The sequence below is a fragment of the Lepus europaeus genome, chromosome 13 (genome assembly GCF_033115175.1).
Source record: "Lepus europaeus isolate LE1 chromosome 13, mLepTim1.pri, whole genome shotgun sequence".
NCBI classification, from domain to species: domain Eukaryota; kingdom Metazoa; phylum Chordata; class Mammalia; order Lagomorpha; family Leporidae; genus Lepus; species Lepus europaeus.
Genome location: NC_084839.1, coordinates 22,400,375 through 22,420,709, shown reverse-complemented (window position 1 = coordinate 22,420,709; position 20,335 = coordinate 22,400,375). Strand labels below are relative to the sequence as shown.

The following is a 20,335-nucleotide window of genomic DNA, read 5'->3' as shown; positions in this document are numbered from 1 at the left end:
CACAGTACCGGGGTGGGAGAAAGAAGTGGGCTTGGGCCCCGCGCTGGAGGCGCCGCCAGGTTCTCCACCCCCTTCCCGGGAGAGGGGCCGCGGGGTCCTTCGCCGCCTGTGGAGACGTCCCTAGGACTTTTCCTGCCACCCACGGTGGGTGCTTTGCGGGAAGAGCGGGGGGGGGGGGGGGGGGGGGGAATATGCGGTCTTAGCCACGCTCCCGCCCTGGGAGGCCCGCGCTGAGCAGCCGGCCCTCGTCCCGCCCCGCAGGGAGATCCTGCAGGAGATCCAGCGCCTGCGCCTGGAGCACGAGCAGGCGTCGCAGCCCACGCCCGAGAAGGCGCAGCAGAACCCCACGCTGCTGGCCGAGCTGCGGCTGCTGAGGTGAGCGGGGCGTCGCGGGCGCGGCTGAGGTGAGCGGCCCCGCGTGGGTCGCCCGGGCATCACAGCCCCAGAGAGTGGCTTGAAGGAGGCTGTCGGGAGAGGCCCTGGGGGGAATAATGCGGTCCCTTTCCCAGCAGTACCAGGGTGCTTCACAAAGCAGGTGGAAGATTTCAAAATTTTTTTGCACCAAGATAAGCCTGTCTCTGAGTTCTGATCTTCCATGAAGTTCTTGAAGCACCCTGGTGTGTTCCCGTGGCACGCCACAGGCACGGCCTCCCGGGCTCGTCCTCTGGGACAGGGGTTAAAGGGGAACCCCCCGCACCAAGACTGTGTGTCCCAGGGACCAAGAAACTAAGGAGACAGGATCAGGACAACTTGCAGAGGGGATGAGGACGTCTTCCCAGGGCAGTGAGCTCACCCCATACTAGGGTCCCACTTCTTGTCAGTCCCCAGAAAGACATGTGCAGACTCTTCGGTGGACTCTGTGGAAACCAGGGTTAGTGATTTGAATGATTTAGTGATCTCAGCGGATCTCTGGGTTTCCAAATACCATATAGGTTCTTTCTGCCTAGGTTGTAGCGTTTGACAGTCCACAGTTGGTTTGCACTGTGCTGTCTTCGGGGATTCCACACAGCAAGTACCCTTTTTTGTTATTGTTTGTCTGGTTATTGTGGCTTAGGTCATTTAGCCCGTCCACCACAACTTTTCCTGTAAATGGAGATTATTGTCTTTCCATAGATATTCTGCTGTTTACATTTAAGTCATCAGTAAGTAAGTCATAAACTATGTAGATGAAAATCATTAGAGGTACTGAGATTCCTGTTCTGTTATTAAAATGCACTTTTGTTTCGGTGTTTCGTTGGGCTGAGATCTGGTTGCTCTGTGGCTGAGTGTCGCACATTTGGGATATGAGTGTGGTCTCAGGAGGAAGGGGGAAACCCTGCTGCTATGGTGAGAAGAGGCTGACCCTGGGCCACCAGCAGTAGATGCCCTGCCTTCTTTCCCTCGTCTCAGCTCAGGCACAAGTGACTCTTTACATCTACAAAAGCAAAACAGTGTCATCTGTGAGTGTTAAGTGTTATTGGAACTGGGTTGGCTAAAAGTGCTCAGCTAAGCTGGAAAGATCTAAAAACTACCGTGGATTTAGTAGGCACAGGCGGAGGCCAGGGTGTCACCTAGGTCAGCAAGAAGCAGGGGTTTAATCCAAGTCCAAGGCAGTCTCGAGCTTGAGAAACCAGAGGCTTCCAGTCCCCAGAGCAGCTTTTGTCATCACTGCGGAAAGGAGGGATGGTTAATAAATGTTTATACACATGGACAAACATATTGACTCTCAGCTCACGCTGTATACAAAACCAACACCAGATGGATTGAACAAGAAGGCACAACTTTTAAAAAAATGTTAGGAAGAACTAGGAGAATTTCTTCGGGAGTTTAGAATAGAAAACCATTCCTGAGAATTATTAGCTATGGGAAGAGGTTGGTAAATTCATCTACATTAATATTAAGAACTTTCATTTATCAAAAGACACACAAAGGGGTGGGCAGTTAATGCAGTGGTCAGGCACCACTTGGGATGCCCACATCTTGCAATAGTGCCAGTTCCAGTCCCAGCTCCTCTACTTTTTTTTTTTTTTTTAAGATTTATTTGTTTATTTGAAAGGCAGAGTTACTGAGAGGCAGAGAGAGAGAGAGAGAGAGGTCTTCCGTTCTTTGGTTCACTTCCAAAGAGGCCATATTGGTCACAGCTGGGCCAATCCGGAGCCAGGAGCCTCTTCTGGGTCTCCCAAGCACTTGGGCTACCTTCCAACTGCTTTCCCAGGCATGTTAGCAAGAAAGCTGGATAGGAATAGGAGCACCCAGGTCTTGAACCGATGGCCACATGGGATGCTGGTGCCGCAGGGGGAGGCTTAACCTACAACATCACATTGCCAGCCCCAGCGTACTGAAACAATTGAGGGCAGATCCTGTAGATCCTAAATAGTGAGGCCGTGGGAAACCCTAGGAGGGTTTCCAGCCATGATTTCACTGGACTCAGTAGATGTTCAGGGAGCAGCTGCTGGGTGCATACTTTCTGAACCCTTCCTCACATGCAAAGGTGAGTGAGGCTCACCCCTTGATCGCAAGGGTTTTACGTGGTGGCAGGAATGACAGGCATGCAAGGTGAAGTGCCCCAGAGCAGCACTGATCACTGTGGTCATCAATAATGACGCAGGCCCCGCCTTTGTGATAAGGAGAGCTTCTTGGACACAGCGCTGCTCGGGCAGACATTAAGGAATTAAGAAGATTTGGGTTAGCTGTGAGTCAGGAAGTGATGGCGTCTGTCAGGGAACAGTGAACCATTGGCTGGAGTCCAGAGGCAGAGGGAAGGGGGTAAGGCAGCAAGACAGGAATGTGGGTGGGACCAGAACTGTGCTCCTGGATAGAAATATAACATGGACTACATGGGAAAGTGCTTTTTTTTTTTTTTTTTTTTTTGAGAGGCAGAGAGACAAAGCTGCCATCTGCTAGTTTACTCCCCAAATACCTGCACACTGCGGGGGCTGGGCCCAGCCGAAGCCAGGAGCGAAGAACTCAATTCAGGTCTCTGGCGTGGATGGCTGGGACCCAACTACTTCAGCCACGAGCTGCCTTCCAGGGTGTGCGTCAGCAGGAAGGTAGAAACCAGGACAGAGCAGGTACTTGAACCTAAGTACTCTGATATGGCACGCAGTCATCTTAACTGCAAGGCCAAATTCCTGCCTCCAGCATCACTAATTGAATTGATTTAACCCTTTTTCTCTGTATGGCAACATGCATTTTCCAAAGCACTTTTACCTGTTAACCTCACAGCAGTACAGGAGAGTAGGCAAAACAGATAACACGTTATCACCACTGGTACAGTAGCAGCAGAGGGGACGGGGTGTGGTGCAGCCACTGCTCACGATGGTGGCATCCTGTATCGGCACCGGGGTGAACTCCAGCTGTTCTGCTCCACTTCCACTCCAGCTTTCTGCTGATGTGCCTGGGAAGGCAATGGAAGATGGCCCAAGTAGTTGGGCCCCTGCCACCCATGTGAGAGACCCAGACAGAATTCCAGGCTTCTGGCATCAGCCTGGACCAGCCCTAGCCATTACAGCCATTTGGGGAATGACCCAGCACTGGAAGATTAAACTCTCTCTCTAAATGTCTCTATATCTCACTCGGCCTGTCAAATAAATAAATGTAAAAAAATTTTTTAAATTATTTATTCTGAAAGAGTGACAGAGATCTTCCATCATCATATTCACTCCCTCAAATGGCTGCAATGGCCAACACTGGTCCAGGTTGAGGCCAGGTTCCAGGAGCTTCTCCAGGGCTCCCTCCTGGGTGGCAGGAGCCCAAGCACTTAGGCCATCTTCTGCTGCTTTCCCAGGTGCATTAGCAGGGAGCTGGGTCAGAAGTGGAGCAGCTGGGATGTGAACCAGTGTCCACATGGAATGCCGGCACTGCAGGTAGCATCTTTACCCGCTACGCCAGAATGCCAGCCCCTAAATTTTTTTATAAATAAAAAAATAAAATAAAATCCCTTCCACCCAGCAGTGGGCCCTTCTTTGAGGGTCCCTTTGTCCTCCGAGTTCCATCTCTGATGGGCTTTTCCTCGTGGACAGGCAGAGGAAAGACGAACTAGAGCAGAGGATGTCAGCGCTGCAGGAAAGCCGGCGTGAGCTGATGGTGCAGCTGGAAGGGCTGATGAAGCTGCTGAAGGTAAGGGCCCCTCACGTGCTCCTGCCACCCGCGGCCCCCAGCCCATGTCCCAGCACGGCCTCAACTCCCCACCCTCTCACGGCATCGGGATGGGATGGGGCTCAGGCTTGATGTCACTTCCTAGAGCCAGTGTCCGGTAGCCTAACTGGATGTAAAACAGCGAAGTTAGCGCAAGCCTGATTATTGTACAACTTGATGACTGCAAGCAGGGTAACCTTGAGTGGACACCTTTTTGACCCAATGAGAATGTTTTATTAGCGATGTACAAATATTTCCCAGCTACTTAAAACATTCTTTTAAGTCATGTTTCAAATATTCCACCTAAATACTTAACAGATATTGGGTCCAGAGGCAAACTGCACTGGGTTCTCCAGAGAAAGAGCAGCCGTAAGATAGGCCTTTGGATAAATGGGCGGGAGGGGATCTGTCGCAGGCACCGGCTCCCCGGGTCTCCGGTCAGAGGAGCCCTGTGATCTTGCCGTCCACACGCTGGACGCCTGGGAAGGCAGGTGGGGTGATGCGCTCTGCATCTGAACGCCTGGGAACCCGGGCAGCTCGGACGTCCAGGGACAGGGGAGAAGGACACGGCCCTGTGGCTGCCTCGAGTCCTGCCCGGTCCCCGGTGTGCTGCAGGGAGCCTGCACGGGTGAACCGTCCCTCCTCAGTCTTCTGGGTGACGTGCCAGCCTCCTCTGGAAGCACCCTCACAGCTACACCCAGAGGTCAGCTCTCCAGCTCCCTGGGTGTCCCAGAAGCCAGGCGAGTTGATGCATCAGAGGACCCGTCCCACACACCAGCCTGGTCAGACCAGTTCTGATCAATACTTTACTATCAGAGGAATGAAATAGCACATTGGCCCTACATGGTGTGGGACTGGGGGCTGATAAATCCAGAATCATTCAGGTCTCACTAATTTTTGTTGAAAAGCACATCAGAGCCTGTGTACCCCTGAACAGAGAAAGGCGAGCCTGGCTTCCGAACATCCTCACCGGAGCAGCTTTGCTGGCGCTGAGCGGGGATATGCAGCCGGCTGTGTAGGGACAGTGCCATGGTGCGTGCTCGTGCTGTTGGATGCTGAGGTCCTGCTGCCGGGGCTGTGAGCCCTCTGTGTTTCATGGCGCGACACGGAGCTGGCAGGCAGAGTGAAGCCTCGCACACGTGTGGAGCTCCTCCGCAGCCAGGCTGGGGGGCTGAACGCCGTGCTGGGATTCAGGAAGTCACTGAGGATTTTCAAAACCACAGGGAGGGAGAGCAGGCAGGGCAGGTTGGGAAGGAGGTAAACTGAAGGGGGCGGGAGACCGGTGAGAGCCTCCAGGTGGGCCGGGGGGACTGCAGTCCGTCTAGGAATGAGAACCCAAGAAAATGCCAACCTCTAAACCAGCTACTGAGCAGCGAAGCCAGTGGGTATTAGCAACGTGGGTGAATGGAGCAGCGTTTGTGTCTTAAACCAACTTTCTAAACCTTCTAGCCCGCCTAGACCTTCTTTGAGTCTTGAGCTGCGCCCTGGGTGTCTGGTTGTTTCGCATGGACGTGTTTCTGCATTAACCCTGGCAACAGGACTCCTCAGAAATATTGTGCGTCTACCTGGGTCTCATTTAAAGAAAACCTTATGCATGAAACGTGGCCTAGATCCCTCCTGCGGTTGTCAGGTTTCCAGCCGAGCAGCCCAGTCACCCATGCAGACGGCAGAGATGGACTCAAACATGGGGATGCTTCAGAAAGCTTGTGGGAGCGCGGAATTAAAGGATAGGTTTATTTACCATGAAAAAAATAAAATCAAAACAATAAATACCAGTAAAATAAATAATGGTACACTAAAAGCAATATTGAAATCCATACAGTTTTTCCATAGCCCACATTTCCCATGAACTCTTTGAGGAGCCCTTGCGTGTGGCCTGTGTGACCTCTGGAGCCATGTGGGGCTGTTGCGGAGCTGGTGCCCCTGCAGGACGGGCCGTCCTAGAGGGAGCTGCCCGCCTCCTCCTGGGGTGAAAGTCGCTGTCACACAGGACCCACGCGTGGGCGGGAAGGTGCCCCACTGTGATTTTTGGGAAAGACAAACACTTTCTGCAAACTGCAGGGAAGCGGAATGCATTCGCCTGCAGTAACACAGTGCGCTTTCTCTACACTCGGATTGTCCTCTTGGAGCCCTGGCAGAGAGCCCCTACATCCTGCTGTGACATGTTCCCACCAATGCTGGCATTCAAGAGCCAGGCAGAGGGGGCCAACGCCATGGTGCTCAGACGCCTGCATCCCAAATCAGAGTGTTGGATCATGTCTTGGCTGCTCGGCTACTGCTCCTGGGAGGAAGCAGCAGATAATGGCTCCAGTATTTAGTTCCTGCCACCCACATGGGACACCAAGATGGAGTCCCTGGCTCCTGGCTTTGGCCTGGCCCAGTCATGGCTGTTGTGACCATTTGGGGAGTGAACCAGTGGATGGAAGCGCCCTCTCTCTCTCTCTCTCTCACTCTTTCAAATAAATAAATGTCTAAAACAAGCTTAGCAGCCTGAGCTAATGCTGGAACTCTCATCGCAGAGTTTAAGTTCCTTTATATTTCTAATGATTCTCTTACAGTTATAATTTCAGTAAAGTAAGTGAGACCCCACTGCCCGCTGGGTAGGACTCCTTACCAGGCTGTTAAATGCCTTATCCTTGACCCATCTGACAGTCTGAGGCCAGTCAGACTGAGAAGGAGATATGCAAACACACCCCTAGGAATGTTATCTTTTTATCTGTTGAATGCAACTCACAGCTGAAAACATACTTTTAGCATTCGGTGTCCTAAAAGAATTCCTTCATAATCTTGATGTGTGTATTATGTTTTTTTAAAAGATCACAGATAGGAATTATTGACTTCTATTAAAATCCCAAACATGTTTTTCTAGTTTAAAAAAAAAATACTTGGAGCCAGCATTGGTGGCGCAATAGGTTAAGCTGCCGCCTGCGACCCCAGCATCCCACATGAGTGCAAGTTTGAATCCTGGCTTCTTCACTGCCAATCCAGCTCCCTGCTAATATGCCTGGGGAAGCAGTGAAAGACCCAGATGGAGTTCCAGGCTCCTGGCTTTGGCCATCTTCTGTTGCTTTCTCAGGTGTGTTAGTAGGGAGCTGGATTGGAAGTGGTGCGGCTGGGACTTGAACCAGCTGTGCCACAGTGCTGGCCTCTCAGCAAAAGTCTTTTTTTTTCTTTTTAAGAGTTATTTATTTATTTGAAAGGCAGAGTTACAGAGAGGCAGAGGCAGAGATAGAGAGAAGTCTTCCATCTGCTGGTTCACTCCCAAAATGGCCACAACAGCTGCAGCAGCGCCGATCTGAAGCCAGGAGCCAGGATCTTCTTCTTGGTCCCCTTACAAGTGCAGGGGCCCAAAGACTTGGACCATCCTCCACTGCTTTCCCAGGCCATAGCAGAGAGCTGGATTGGAAATGGAGCAGCCAGGTCTCAAACCAACACCCATATGGGATGCCAGCATGGCAGGTGGCAGCTTTACCCGCTATGCCATAGCACCAACCCCAGCAGAGGTCTTAATCCCTTGCTTGGGAATAAGGCAGGAGAACAAGTCAGCAGATGTTTATTTAACACATGGATTAAAGTGTCCTGTTAGGTATATGGTGAAGAGAAGTATATAGACTAACTCCTCTTCTAGTTTGTTTTGTTCTTTCTTTAAAAAAAAAAAAATTATTTATTTATTTATTTATTTATTTGAAAGTCAGAGTTACGAGAGAGAGAGAGAGAGAATCTTTCATCCATTGGTTCACTCCCTAAATGGCTTCAAAGGCCAGAGCTGGGCTGATCCAAAGCCAGGAGTCTCCCATGTTGGTGCAGGGGCCCAAGCACTTGGGCCATCTACTGCTGCTTTCCCAGGCATATTAGCAGAGATCTGGGTTGGAAGTGGAGCAGCCAGCTCTGACCAGCACCCGTATGGGATGCCGGTACTGCAGGCAGTGGCTTTTACCTGCTACGCCACAGCGCTGACCCCTTGGGTTAATTTTCTTGATGACATAAGAGAGGCCAACACACAGGGACCAGGTTTCTGAACATATCTTTTCCTTACATTTTCCCCAGGTTAATGAGTAGATAAATAGATGGATGGATAGGTAACCCCTATCTCAAACATCTTTTTCACTGGAAACGAGTGGGTGAGTTGGTTTTTCAGACTCTCATTCATGCCCCCAATATCTTTTCTTTCTTTTTCCATTTTTGCAACATTTGGGTTTCACCTCCCTTTGCAGGTGTTTGAGTGAGGATGTTTGCCGTTCAGCCAGACTTCCCTGGACGTGGGGAAGCTCACGTGTTTTTAGGTGATACGGGTCGTTCTAGATTTGACCTTGCAATTAAAGTGTTATGACCCCCTTTAAATCACTGGCTGTCACCTTGTCATCAGTCAGTGTTTGCTGATCGCAGGTGATTGACGGATAGCAGGAGGCTGGGCGACCTTCAATCTGCCGTCTTTGCTGTGTTGACAGAGCCTTAGAGGCTCTATGGGAATGACTCTCGGGAGTTTCTACAGCACCAACCCAAGTGACCCTTTGCCACAGTCCGCCCTCCCCCAGCCCGTGTACCCACAGGAGGCCTCCAAGCCCTGAGGATGCTGCCCTGTCCACCAGCCCGCACCCCGAGCTGACACACATGTCTGCTGCACACTGAGTGATTTCAGGTCTTGGATAAACCTCACAGCAGCCACCGCGCGTGCAAGCACAAAGCTTTGCTCACTCGAGCTCCTGTTCTGTTGAACCGAGCAGTGCCTGTCTCCAATACCACGGCTGGGGAGACAGTGACGACGGGGCAGTGTCTCAGAAACAGTTCCAAGAACTCGCTTCTCCGCGCTCAGGCGCCCCGCCCAGGCCCTGGGACCTTGGGGTCGGTCAGGCCACTGGCAGCCGGCCTTGGCTACGAACAGCACCTTCCTGTGCTGAGCTGAAATCTCCAGGAGAGATTTCTCGGTGCCCGTTTAATTTCTAGTCCACGTCTCCCTTGTAAGAATAAAAAACCGTTTTTCTCTAAGTCGTTACTCAGGCCCTCCTTTTTGTAATTCCTTTGTTCTACTGAAACCTTCCTCGCCGTGGCATTGGCGCAGGAGCGTTTTTCCATTCATGGCCTCCTAGACCCATATTCAATGAAGACTGCCTGCATGGATGGACCCAGCTTAAGTAGAACCCTTGGAACCGCTGTAGATTAGCATACGGGGCGAAGAGCCAAGGCTGTTTGACCGCTGCTTCCCCCGGGGAAGCACAGGAAGAGGAAGAGACCCAGGCGTGGAGGAGCAGAGGAACCAAGCGCCAAGTGTGTATCTCGTGTGCCGGGCTCCTTTTCTGCCACGTCCGGCCAATCCGCTGGCACTCAGCAGGCGCCTGGTCTGCACTCTGCACTCGAAAAGAGTCGGTATCTTGATTTCCAGTGCCCACGTGCAAGAAGTCACAAAGCAAGCCCATGGAAAACTGAGATCGAGAGACTTCTTTTTGGAGAAGCTTTCCAAGATCCCGAGGCAGTTTCCAGGCTGCAGGGGAAGTGGCGTGAGTGTCGTCCCCGGGAAGAACAGCAGAGCAGCCCAACGGCAAGTGGAGGGGTGCGGTTCCAGCACGTGCAGTTCACCGCGGGGAGGCCACCGCATGCCAAGTGGCCCCGGGGCGGAAGGAGTCGCTGGTTGCTTCTCAAACCAGCGTGCGAGAGAATCGGCTAAGGCTATGCCCCATTCAGCAGGGCCCGGGGCGGGGCACAAAGTCTGCCCTCCGACAACCTCCCAGGCACTGCTGCTGCTCCTGCAGGGGTGTCGTCACACTCGGAGAACTGCTGCCCAGGTACACGGTGCAGGTGGAGCCATGGAGTGGTTCTGAAAACGGTCAGGCCCTCGTGAACTTCCTCTTTCGGGTGATTCTAAATAGTTACACGACGCTCTGCAGGTCAAGCTCTTTGGCCTCTCTGAGCGGTAAATAAGGAAGTTGCACTAGATGGTTTCTAAGGTTCTCTCAGCTCTAGAAGCCAGCATAGAAGTCATCGGACGGCGCAGAGGCCTCCGCTTGCCGCGTCCCCCGACGCTCACAGGGTGCACGAGGTCCCGCTCGCCTGATGGCTCCCATCGCTGCTTCCCAGGGTTTGTGGTGGTGGGCACTAATTTCTCTTCTTTTTTCCCTCTGTCTTTGTTCGTCTTCAACTACCTCTAGGAGGAAGAGCAAAAGCAGGCAGTAAGTGAACTTCAGAATTCTCTGCCAGACTCTTGCCCCTTCGCATGTTTTCCTGTTCTCCATGTAAATATTATTGCCTCTCATCTCCTCCCCGCACAACACCATCTATGAGGGATTGGCCGTGCGTAAACCCTCAGGAGCTGGTGTTGTCAAATGCCCGGAAACTGTGCGTCATGTCTACCCAGTGAAGCATGTTCTTGAAACCAGAGCTTGTTGGTTTTATTTCCCCCAGTGCACATCTGTTGTGTTTATTTAAATATGCATGATTGGTCAGGCTACCATTGCTTCTTCCATTCTCTGCCAGTTTGTGTCTGGAGTGACTTTAACTGCTTGAAGCCACTTTCAGGGTAGTGGGGGAGACCTCAGGTCCAAAGGCTGTGTCATGGGTGAGCGTGCATGAGCACCAGTGCTTCCTTTGACAGCCTCGGATGCCCGTGGTCTTGAATAGCTTCTGGACGCACTGGCTCCACTGGCCTCTTAACACCGTCACTGAGGACAGCGGAAGGGCTGGGGACCCTGCGAGCGCTGGGACTCGGGTGTCTCTGAGCTGCATGGCCGTTGCATGGTCTTCGGGGAAAGATTTATGATCGTTTGTATTCTTTCTGGAAGCCACACAAGAAAAATCAGCTGACAGCCTGTCCACAGTGGTAACAGCGCTTGTTTACATAACACAGTAAGGTTCTCACAGCATACTTTTATTCTTACACAAGCTAAAGCGGATAATTGAGTTTACCTCGAGGCTCTTTTGTGTATCAAGACAGAAATATAAAATGTTTAATTCAAAAAATTAGCCCTTTTTTCCTGGAAATACAAATTTATTTGTATTGCAGATGGAAAATGAGTGTCAGGCCCGGACGGGTAGGATGCCTGCGTCTCAGATCGGAGCACTGGGTTCAAGTCCTGGCCCCGGCTCCAGACTCCAGCTTCCTGCTCCTGCAGCAGTGAGGAATCAAGTAGCTGGGCCCTTGCCCCCCATGTGGGAAACCTGGATCGAGTTCCAGTCCCTGGTTTCGGCCCAGAGTTTGGCCGTCGAGGCCATTTGGGGAATAAACCAATGAATGTCTGTCTCTCTGCTTCTCAAAATGAAACAAACAAGAACATAAAACACTGTGTTCCCAGGTTAGGAGAGCAGGAAGGGATGGGTGGTGAAGGAAGAAGCAGGAGAGGGGCATGGAGGCAGATAGCCAGAGAGGCTGAGAAGGTAGCGCAGGCCCTCGGGGGCGGGGGACGCTGGCACAGATACAGCCCGTTCTACAGAAGGCCTCAGTGTAACAAAAGTTGTTTTGGTGTTGCTCTTTCCCCACTTGTACAAAGTCCGTGGCCTCGGTCCTACTGCAGTTCTGCATCGGTTGGTGTTGACACGGGCAGGGCAGGAGGAGAGTAGGTGAAGAACCAAGCCCAGCCGGTGCGTGCTTCTGCCCGTAACACACGGCACTCACAGCTCGGTGCCCTGGCTGCAGCAGGTCGCAGGACCACTCTTAGCTTCACGTTATAAGGGTGGGGCGGCAAAGTACAACCCTTCCATTTTCTCAGGAGTCACAGGCAGAGAGGCAGACGGAGGGAGCCTGGCGTGGAGGGCAAGGACCCAGGCTGTCTGCCCTGCCCGCTCGTCTCCCAGTCTCGTCCCCTCGGGATTCAGTAGACCCGCCCTGCTGCCTCCCATGCTGCTGACCCCGGGGCCCCTCCTTTCCTTCACTCCCCAGGGCTGCAGCCACTGGCTGGGCGCCTCCTCATCCCACCCCTGCGTGGGCCACCTCAAAGCGATCCACTAGTTACCACCCCTCCCACCTTCCCTGAGAAGTCCCTTTTGGAACTAAGACAGTGGACACTGGATATTTATTTTCACAGTAGTAGCAGAATTTCTAGCACTTTGTTTTTTTAATTTTATGGATTGCTGCATAATCCAAGAATTGGGAATTGCCACCACTGTGGTTTCACTTCCAGCTGACTTGCACACAGCTGGTTAAGTAACTGCACATTCGCTCCAGCAACCTTGCCCTTCCGTTCTGTGCAAGAGCGCCATCCCTTGAGGTTGGTGGAGTGAGCAGCTAGACAGGGAGGGGCCGCCTGTGTTTGCAAGCTGCCGTGGGCCCGTGTCAGGATTCCTTCTGGCTGGGCCCGGAGCTCATGTCCCAGCAGTCTCCGAAGACTGTCCATAGCCTGCGTTGGTGCAAATTGGCCTTCCCCCAGCTTTCCCCGCCGCAGTGTGAGGAAAGAGATGCCACTCCAAAGATTTAGGTACAAATGGCCTTCCGTCCGCTTCACAGGTTAAAACTGGGCCCACGTGAGACTCAGCTCAGAGGCCCAGCTGCCGACTGAGTGGCCTCACGGAACTCAGTAGCGGCTTTCCCAGACAGCCGGGAGGTTCTGCAGCCAGAACTTCTGTGCCCATCCACGCCGCTCCTGCGGGAGAGTCAGGGAGGCGGAGCACATGGCCCACAGCGAGCGTGCGGCTCCTCTTCCTCCAGGATCGGGCTGGCACAGTTTAATTTCTTCCCTATCAAAATGTACTGCTCTGGAGCCGGCCCTCATCCTGGCAGATAGGAGGCCAGCGTCCCGCAGCATCGCAGCGCCTGTGTCTGACTCCCGGCCCCAGCCCTGGCCCCGGCTCTGACTTCTTGCTAATGCACACCCCCAGGGCAGCGGTGACAGCTCAGGAAATAGGTTGCTGCCCTGCACTGGGAGACCGGCTTGAGCTCCCGGCCTCAGGCCATCAGAGGCATTTGGAGAGTGGATGGGAGCCAGTGAGCTCTGTCTCTGACTCTCAGATCAATAAATCAAAGTATTTTAAAAAATGATTACCTCAATTGGGTAATAAAATAATTGTGAAAGATGTACGGTGTGCTTCCCCAGGCTGGCTGTGTAATTCCGTTCCAGGGAACTTTTCACTGAGCCCACCGCCCCTTTCCCTCCAGGGATCTGCTACGAGCTACAGCTACGAGGGTCCTACCACAGCGGGCGTGTGGGGTTCTCACAGCACACCTGGGGTTTCTCCAGTTCTCTGCAGACACCAGCTGCGTGGCCTACAATGCACACAGTTTTGACACGAGCTGGAGTTAGCCAAGCCCCGCAGGTGAACAGCTCGGGCCCCCACTTCAGATTCCAGTTGGGTTACCCACACTCCTCTCCAGTTGTAGATCCGGGGTTCAGTAATGTGTGATAATCGTTCACGTAGCTTCTACTGCTATGGACAGCTAGAAGAAGAGGTAACGGAGCAGGGTCCGCAGGGGTCCTGAGCTCGGGAACCTCCGCCCCCTGGAGGTGGGGTGTGCTGCCTCGTGACGTGAGGGTGTGTTCGCCGCCCGGAAGCGCTCACGTGAGGTTTTCATGGGAGTCCCATTAGGCACGTGTGATTGATTCAGTCACCAGCCACTGGTGACTGACAGACCCCCAGCCGCCTCTCCTTTCCACAGAGGCCTGTAGGATGGGGCTCCGATTCCAGCTCTGCGTCTCCATCTAGCCACACTGGCGACCAGATCCCATCCTGAAGCCAGCCTGAGGGGCCCAGCCACCAGCCATCTTATTGCAGGAGCCTCCCTCATCTCCCTGAAGATCCAAGGGTGTTAGAAACCCCTGGGTCAGGAGCCTGGGGTGGAAGACCACACGCGTGTTCCCTAGAGCCCAGTCTCACAGGACTCCATTGGCCCTGGGGGAACGTAAGAGAAGTGAGTCGTAACTGTGCCTTCAAAGCATCGGTGCTGCTCCTCGGCTTCGGCCGCCGTCCTGCGGCTCGAGTGGCGTTAGCGCCTAGACTGGAAAGGTCACTCTTCCCTCCTTCCCTTCTCTTCCCTCACATCTGAGGGTGGTCATGGAGGCAGGACTGCCTGGCTGTGTCAGATAAGACTTCACGCAACTCGTGGTTCGCGCTGCAGTTTAGCAGGCTCAGTAGCTGGATGGTATCAGTGGAGTCAGGGGTAAGCAGGCCCATGGCCATCGTCACACTGGAATCACAGGACCTTGTCTGCTGCTTCACCATAGCATCCCCAGCCTCCGGCCCAGCAGTAAAAATTTGCTGCAGGAAAACCAGAATTAGCCAAACTTATAAAATTTTGACTTTTGACTATCTGAATTAATGATTGTATTAATTATAATGGAAAAATCCTCTGTAGTAGCAGTTTCACTCAAGGTACATCCATACAATAGATCCGTAGCAGGCTAAACCTCTGCCTGTGGCGCCAGCAGAGTCCCAGCTGCTCCACTTCTGATCCAGCTCTCTGCTAAGGCTGGGAAAGCAGTGGAAGATGCCCCAAGTCTTTGGGCCCCTGCACCAGCATGGGAGACCCTGATTGACCCAGCTCAGGCTGTTGCGGCCATTTGGGGGAGTGAACCAGCAGATGGAAGACCTCTCTCTGTTTCTCCCTCTCTCTCTGTCAATAACTCTGTCTTTCAAATGAATAAATAAAACCTTTAAGAAAAAAAAAAAAAAACAAGTCTCAGTGTTACCAGTAAAAGAGGAATACCAAGCTAATACATTAATATTATTACTAGTTCTGTTATTATTTCTGTCTAAACAGCAAATATGGATTATATAGAATAAAATCTCTCTCCTTTTCAGTTTTTTTTTTTTTTTTTTTTTTTTTGACAGGCAGAGTGGATAGTCAGAGAGACAGAGAGACAGAGAGAAAGGTCTTCCTTTTTGCCGTTGGTTCACCCTCCAATGGCTGCTGCGGCCAGCGCATCTCGCTGATCCGAAGCCAGGAGCCAGGTGCTTCTCCTGGTCTCCCATGCGGGTGCAGGGCCCAAGCACTTGGGCCATCCTCCACTGCCTTCCCGGGCCATAGCAGAGAGCTGGCCTGGAAGATGGGCAACCGGGATAGAATCCGGCCCCCCAACTGGGACTAGAACCCGGTGTGCCGGCGCCTCAAGGCAGAGGATTAGCCTGTTAAGCCACGGCGCCGGCCCTTTTCAGTTATTTTTAATCATGTGAAATATTTTGAGCATTTCCCAGTAAAAACTCAAGACCTGTGGTCAGATGCGTGGTTGTAGGTTTGCATCAATGGGTAGGGAACAACAAGCTGATTAGGTGCCTGCAAGCGACAGTATTTATGACATGTGAGCCATGGGCCACGCCAGGCTCCATCAAATGGTGTCCCAGTCCTGGGCTGGAAGGGCTTCAGTTGTACAAATTTGCTCTAGGAACATCTCAGAATTCCATTTTTCTTTTTTTTTTTTTTTATTAAACTTTTATTTAATGAATATAAATTTCCAAAGTATAGCTTATGGGTTACAATGGCTTCCCCCCTCCCATAACTTCCCTCCCGCCCGCAACCCTCCCCTTTCCCGCTCCCTTTCCCCTTCCATTCATGTAAAGATTCATTTTCAATTCTCTTTATATACAGAAGATCAGTTTAGTATATATTAGGTAAAGATTTCAACATTTTGCCCATATAGCAACATAAAGTGAAAAAACTACCATTGGATTACTAATTATAGCATTAAATAGCAATGTACAGCACATTAAAGACAGAGACCCTACATAATTTTTTTTCAAATTAATTAATTTTCTATGCCATTTCCATTTTAACACCAGGTTGTTTTTTTTTTTTCATTTCCAATTCTCTTTATATACAGAAGATCAATTCAGTATATAATTAGTAAAGACCTCATCAGTTTGTGCCCACACAGAAACGCAAAGTATAAAAATACTGTTTCAGTACTAGTTATAGCATCACTTCGCTTTAGACGACACATTAGGGACAGATCCCACATGGGGTGTAAGTACACAGTGACTCCTGTTGCTGACTTAACAATTTGACACTCCTGTTCATGGCGTCAGTAATCTCCCTAGGCTCTAGTCATGAGTTGCCAGGGCTATGGAAGCCTTTAGAGTTCGCTGACTTTGATCTTATTCCGATAGGGTCATAGTCAAAGTGGAAGTTCTCTCCTCCCTTCGGAGAAGGGTACCTCCTTCTTTGATGGCCCCGTTCTTTCCACTGGGATCTCAGCGCTAACTTGCCATTTGATAGCTCACAATAGGCAATCATTTTCTTCTGATATATTGTGATTGAACCTATGGCGATTGAACAATCCCATTCCAGGACTTAGCTAACATACAACTGCATCTTCCCCATTGGCACTGGTGTGGACATATGACAAAGAACTGATTGTCCTCCTGTTGCATAAGATGTCTTCCTTGAAAACTGTTACTCAAATCAGAGGCTCTTTCCCACTTCTTCACTCTATCCAAACTCCAAGAAGAGAAAATCTGGACAACGGTCCTAATTCAGATTCCAACCCCAAAGAGCATGGCTGAGAAAAGATGCTCCAACAGGTAGCCAGAGTCCTGATGGAAGAGTTTATTTTGGAAAGGAAAATGAGGTCATTAGATCTGTACTTTTTGTCCTTGCTCCTGACAAACCATTCTCTTTTGTTAAGCAGAAGACACTGATTGACAAAAAGATGTCTTCTTGGCGACAAACATAGCTTGGAGTTAAATGCTCATGGAAAGTTCCTCCTTCTTCCAATCATGGTTCTTAATATTAAAATTTGAAGATGAGGGGCCAGCACCGTGGCGCAGTAGTTTAATCCTCCTCCTGAGACGCCAGCATCCCACATGGGCACCGGATATAGTCCTGGCTGCTCCTCTTCCAATCCAGCTCTCCGCTATGGCCTTGTCTCAGGAACAAGGTTGCATGGTTGCTGTGGTATACATTTTCCTGTGTTGCTTCCACTGTCTTCTGAATGTTTTTTTCTGTGGTTTCTATCCACTCAAAGGATAGATTCAAATTCAGGAAGTACAGGGAAAGCAAGACTAAACAGTAATGGTCTTACAGGTGCCTCAGAATTCCATTTTTCACAATGACTTAGAGCACCATGAAATTTTTTTCTTTTTTTCCTAAAGATTTATTTATTTATTTGAAAGGCAGAGTTACAGAGAGGCAGAGGCAGAGAAAAAGAAAGAGGTCTTCCATCTGCTAGTCTACTCCCTAGATGGCTGCAGTGGCTGGAGCTGCACTGATCAGAAGCCAAGAGCCAGGAGCTGCTTCCGAGTCTCCCACGTGGAAGCAGGGGCCCAAGGACTTGGCCATCCTCCATTGTTTTCCCAGGCCACAGCGAAGAGCTGGCTCAGAAGGGGAGCAGCTGGGGCTCATACTGGAGCCCCTGTGGGATGCCGGCGCTGCTGTGGTGATGTTACCTGCTACCCCACAGCACCAGCCGCTCCATAAGATTTCTAGCACCAGATGCGATGAGCTAGCCAAGGCAAGGGCTCTGTTTATTCACGAATGATGTGTTTCCTTGAGTATTTCTCTCTGATTCCTCCTATTGGAAGATCATTACCTTTTTTTTTTTTTAAAGATTTATTTGTTTATTTGAAAGTCTTCTGAGAGGGAGACACACACACACACACAGGGAGAGAGAGAGAGAGAGAGAGAGAGAGAGAGATGTACACACTGGTTCACTCCCCAGATGGCCAAACAGCCAGGGCTGGGCCAGGGCCGGGCCGGGCCAGGCCAGGCCAAAGCCAGGAGCCAGGAGCTGCATACAGGTTTCCCATGTAGGTTCCCCTGGGCTGTCTTCCACTGCTTTTCCCAGACCATGAGCAGGAGGCTGGACCGGAAGTAAAGCAGCCAGGACTCAAACTGGTACCCATATGGGGTGCCAACACTGCAGGGGCAGCTTTACGCGCTGCACAAAACCGTCCCTGAGCATTGCCTTCTGTGTGCGGGTCAGCATTAGTTGTAGAAGCTGTAACATCAGCTGGTGACAGTTACATAAGGATAGGAGGCTCCCACAGGGTGTTCTTCACCCACATTATTGTCGGGGGTTGTTAAATGGGCAATATCATTGCTGCTCTGAAAATCAAGTAGTCTGAGGGACCTGGGGAATGTGGGGTTCAGGCGGCTGGCATATCAGGTGGGATTTTGCCCTTGTATCCTTTCTGGTTTCTTAGACCCAAGTAAGTAGTTCAGCCACATCAAGGCAAAGCGTGGTAGGACTGCTCCCCGAAGCCCTGTTTCTGATCTTGGCTCTGCCAAATATGCCTCAGTATTCTCTTAGCTATGGTCAACCCTTGAGGGCTCCCACGAGCGCAGGAACACTGACTTCATAAGGTTAGGAGCAAGTAGGTTTAAAAAAAGACAAAGTACACAAGTACCAATGAAAACCTCCTGCTTGTCTGTAAGAGTTGTTGGTGGCCCCTTGATGCCAGCAGGCCTCCCGGGCCGTTCTGGTTCCTGTAACCTTCGGACTCAATCTCACCGGGGAGCGATTCAGATCCACGTGCTTCTCAGGTCTCCCAGGCCCTCTGTGCCCGCCGTGCTGTGGGTCTCTTCACTGAAGGGCAGAGGACTGCCCTCCCTTCACTTGCTCAGCAGTGCTTTCCCCGTGAACTTGGCCTTCTCAATGATAAAAGCCAAGTCCCACGTGACTCCCCCTCCCGAGCAGTGTGACAGCGTCTGGCGGTTGGCATGCAGCCCTGGGTGCAGAAGCTGCCTGGGTGCTGCTGCCCTCCTGAATCTGCCCACCGTGTGGGTGTTGTCTTGGCCAGTAAGGACCGATGCGCTCTATGTGTATCCGTCCCACAAACCTGTGCCCTGGGTCGCGCCCCAGGAGGTGTCCATAGGTCACCCCAGACAGCTTCCTAGGAGTCTGCAGCCTCGGCACCTGTACTCCCGGCGGGGACCGACGGTTCGTTGCTTTTACAGTTATTACAGTATTAAAAATAGGTCTGTGTGTGAGTATTTCACCCCTCTAAACTCCTTGAGCGCCTGCAAAGAGTTTGCGGTATGAGGAGAGGGAGGGAGAGTGGCAAGAGGTCTGTGGCCTTGTCAGTGGGGAGCACTCGCTCATCTCCCCCGTGCTGTGCGGTGTTCTGTCCTGTCCTGTTGTCTGTCTTTCCCGCTCCTGACCACAGTGCACTCAGCACTTGAAAACTTCCTCCGCCATCTCCAGGGAAGTTCCCTGCGCCCAGCTGGAGAAGTCCTCCTTCTCCCGGTAGAGTGTTGAGCTCCCAGGACCTGCTGTCCACCCCCACGCACTGCAGCCTGGGTCTCAGCAGAGCATCGCCCACAGGGATGACGGAGAGATGACTTAGGTCTGGAGGCCGTGAACCCTCGGAGGTGATGGCTGCCGGTGACTAGACAGGTGAGAGAGAGAAGGTGCTCAGGCTTGGGGAGGGGCCTGGGTCTCATTTTGGACACACTGAGTTCCGTAGACGAGCCCCGCCAGGCAGGCAGCTCTGCGAGATGTTTGGTGATGCACACCGACACTTCAGAAAGTTCATGGAAATGCTTATCATAAAAAAAGTTGCATTGATTTCAGAAAATTTTGGCAACAAATTATATTTTCCGTGACTTTTTTGAAATGCGCTCAGCCAACTCAGATTTCATTGAGGGACCTCGACACACGTAGATGTGGACGCCTCGGGTTGCAACTGTAAGCCTGAGCCTTGGGGAGAACCCGCGGTGGACAGAGAGGAAGGGGAGGAGACAGTAGGACGAGGACATGGGCTCCCTCGGAAGCCCAGGCAGGGCAGCCCATGGGCCTGACAGCAAGGGAACCAGATGTTTGAGTACAGCAGTGGCGCACGGGCAGCTCTGAGAAGTGGGCTTTGACCTGTCCAGCCACCACGCCCACCAAATAACCTCACCCCCACGAAGGAAGCTTTCCATCCGACGTCCACCACGTGGGCGCCACGTGAACGCACCTTCCTTCCAACCGACAGAGCCTCGCTGAGAAAAACCTCGCTCACTGCCATCTGTGCACGCGGGTAACCTTTAAACCCCAGTTTCCTTCATCATGAACTTGCAGCTGCACAGCTCATTGATGGTTTGCCCAATGGCGCCAATGATATACTGGGGGAATATACACACCAAGGTGCTTCCGAGAAAGTTCATGAAAATGGGGATTGAAAGCTGTTTGTTTAGATGTAAGCATTTTTGAAGCCCAAGAATAGTTTTTTCATAATGCGCATTTTCTGTGAACTTTTTGAAGATGTCAGAATTTTTCTGCATAGATTTCAGAAATTCCAGCACCAAAATGTATCTTTCACTTCTGTTTTCCGTGAACTTTTTGAAGCATCCAGCCGTTTGGGTCTCCTTCCTCGCGTGGCCCTG

The 20,335-nt window shown here is 51.6% G+C and overlaps 1 protein-coding gene across 24 annotated transcripts in view; it reads left to right on the top strand.

Annotated features, from left to right (window-relative positions):
* Positions 1-20,335, top strand: part of DTNB (dystrobrevin beta) — a 247,487-nt gene that overhangs the window by 204,552 nt on the left and 22,600 nt on the right. For 14 of the 24 annotated variants that reach the window (XR_009867789.1, XR_009867788.1, XR_009867785.1 and 11 more), the window contains 3 exons: positions 262-375; positions 4,002-4,098; positions 10,260-10,280. Coding sequence is in view for 16 of the 24 variants with exons in the window: in XM_062209094.1 (XP_062065078.1) it covers positions 262-375; positions 4,002-4,098; positions 10,260-10,280 (232 nt within the window). In the remaining 8 variants the exon portion in view is untranslated. Of the gene's footprint in view, positions 1-261; positions 376-4,001; positions 4,099-5,565; positions 5,861-8,502; positions 8,533-10,259; positions 10,281-11,110; positions 11,355-20,335 lie in introns of those variants that run through there. The other 10 variants (XR_009867790.1, XR_009867787.1, XR_009867786.1 and 7 more) reach the window with 4 other exon arrangements.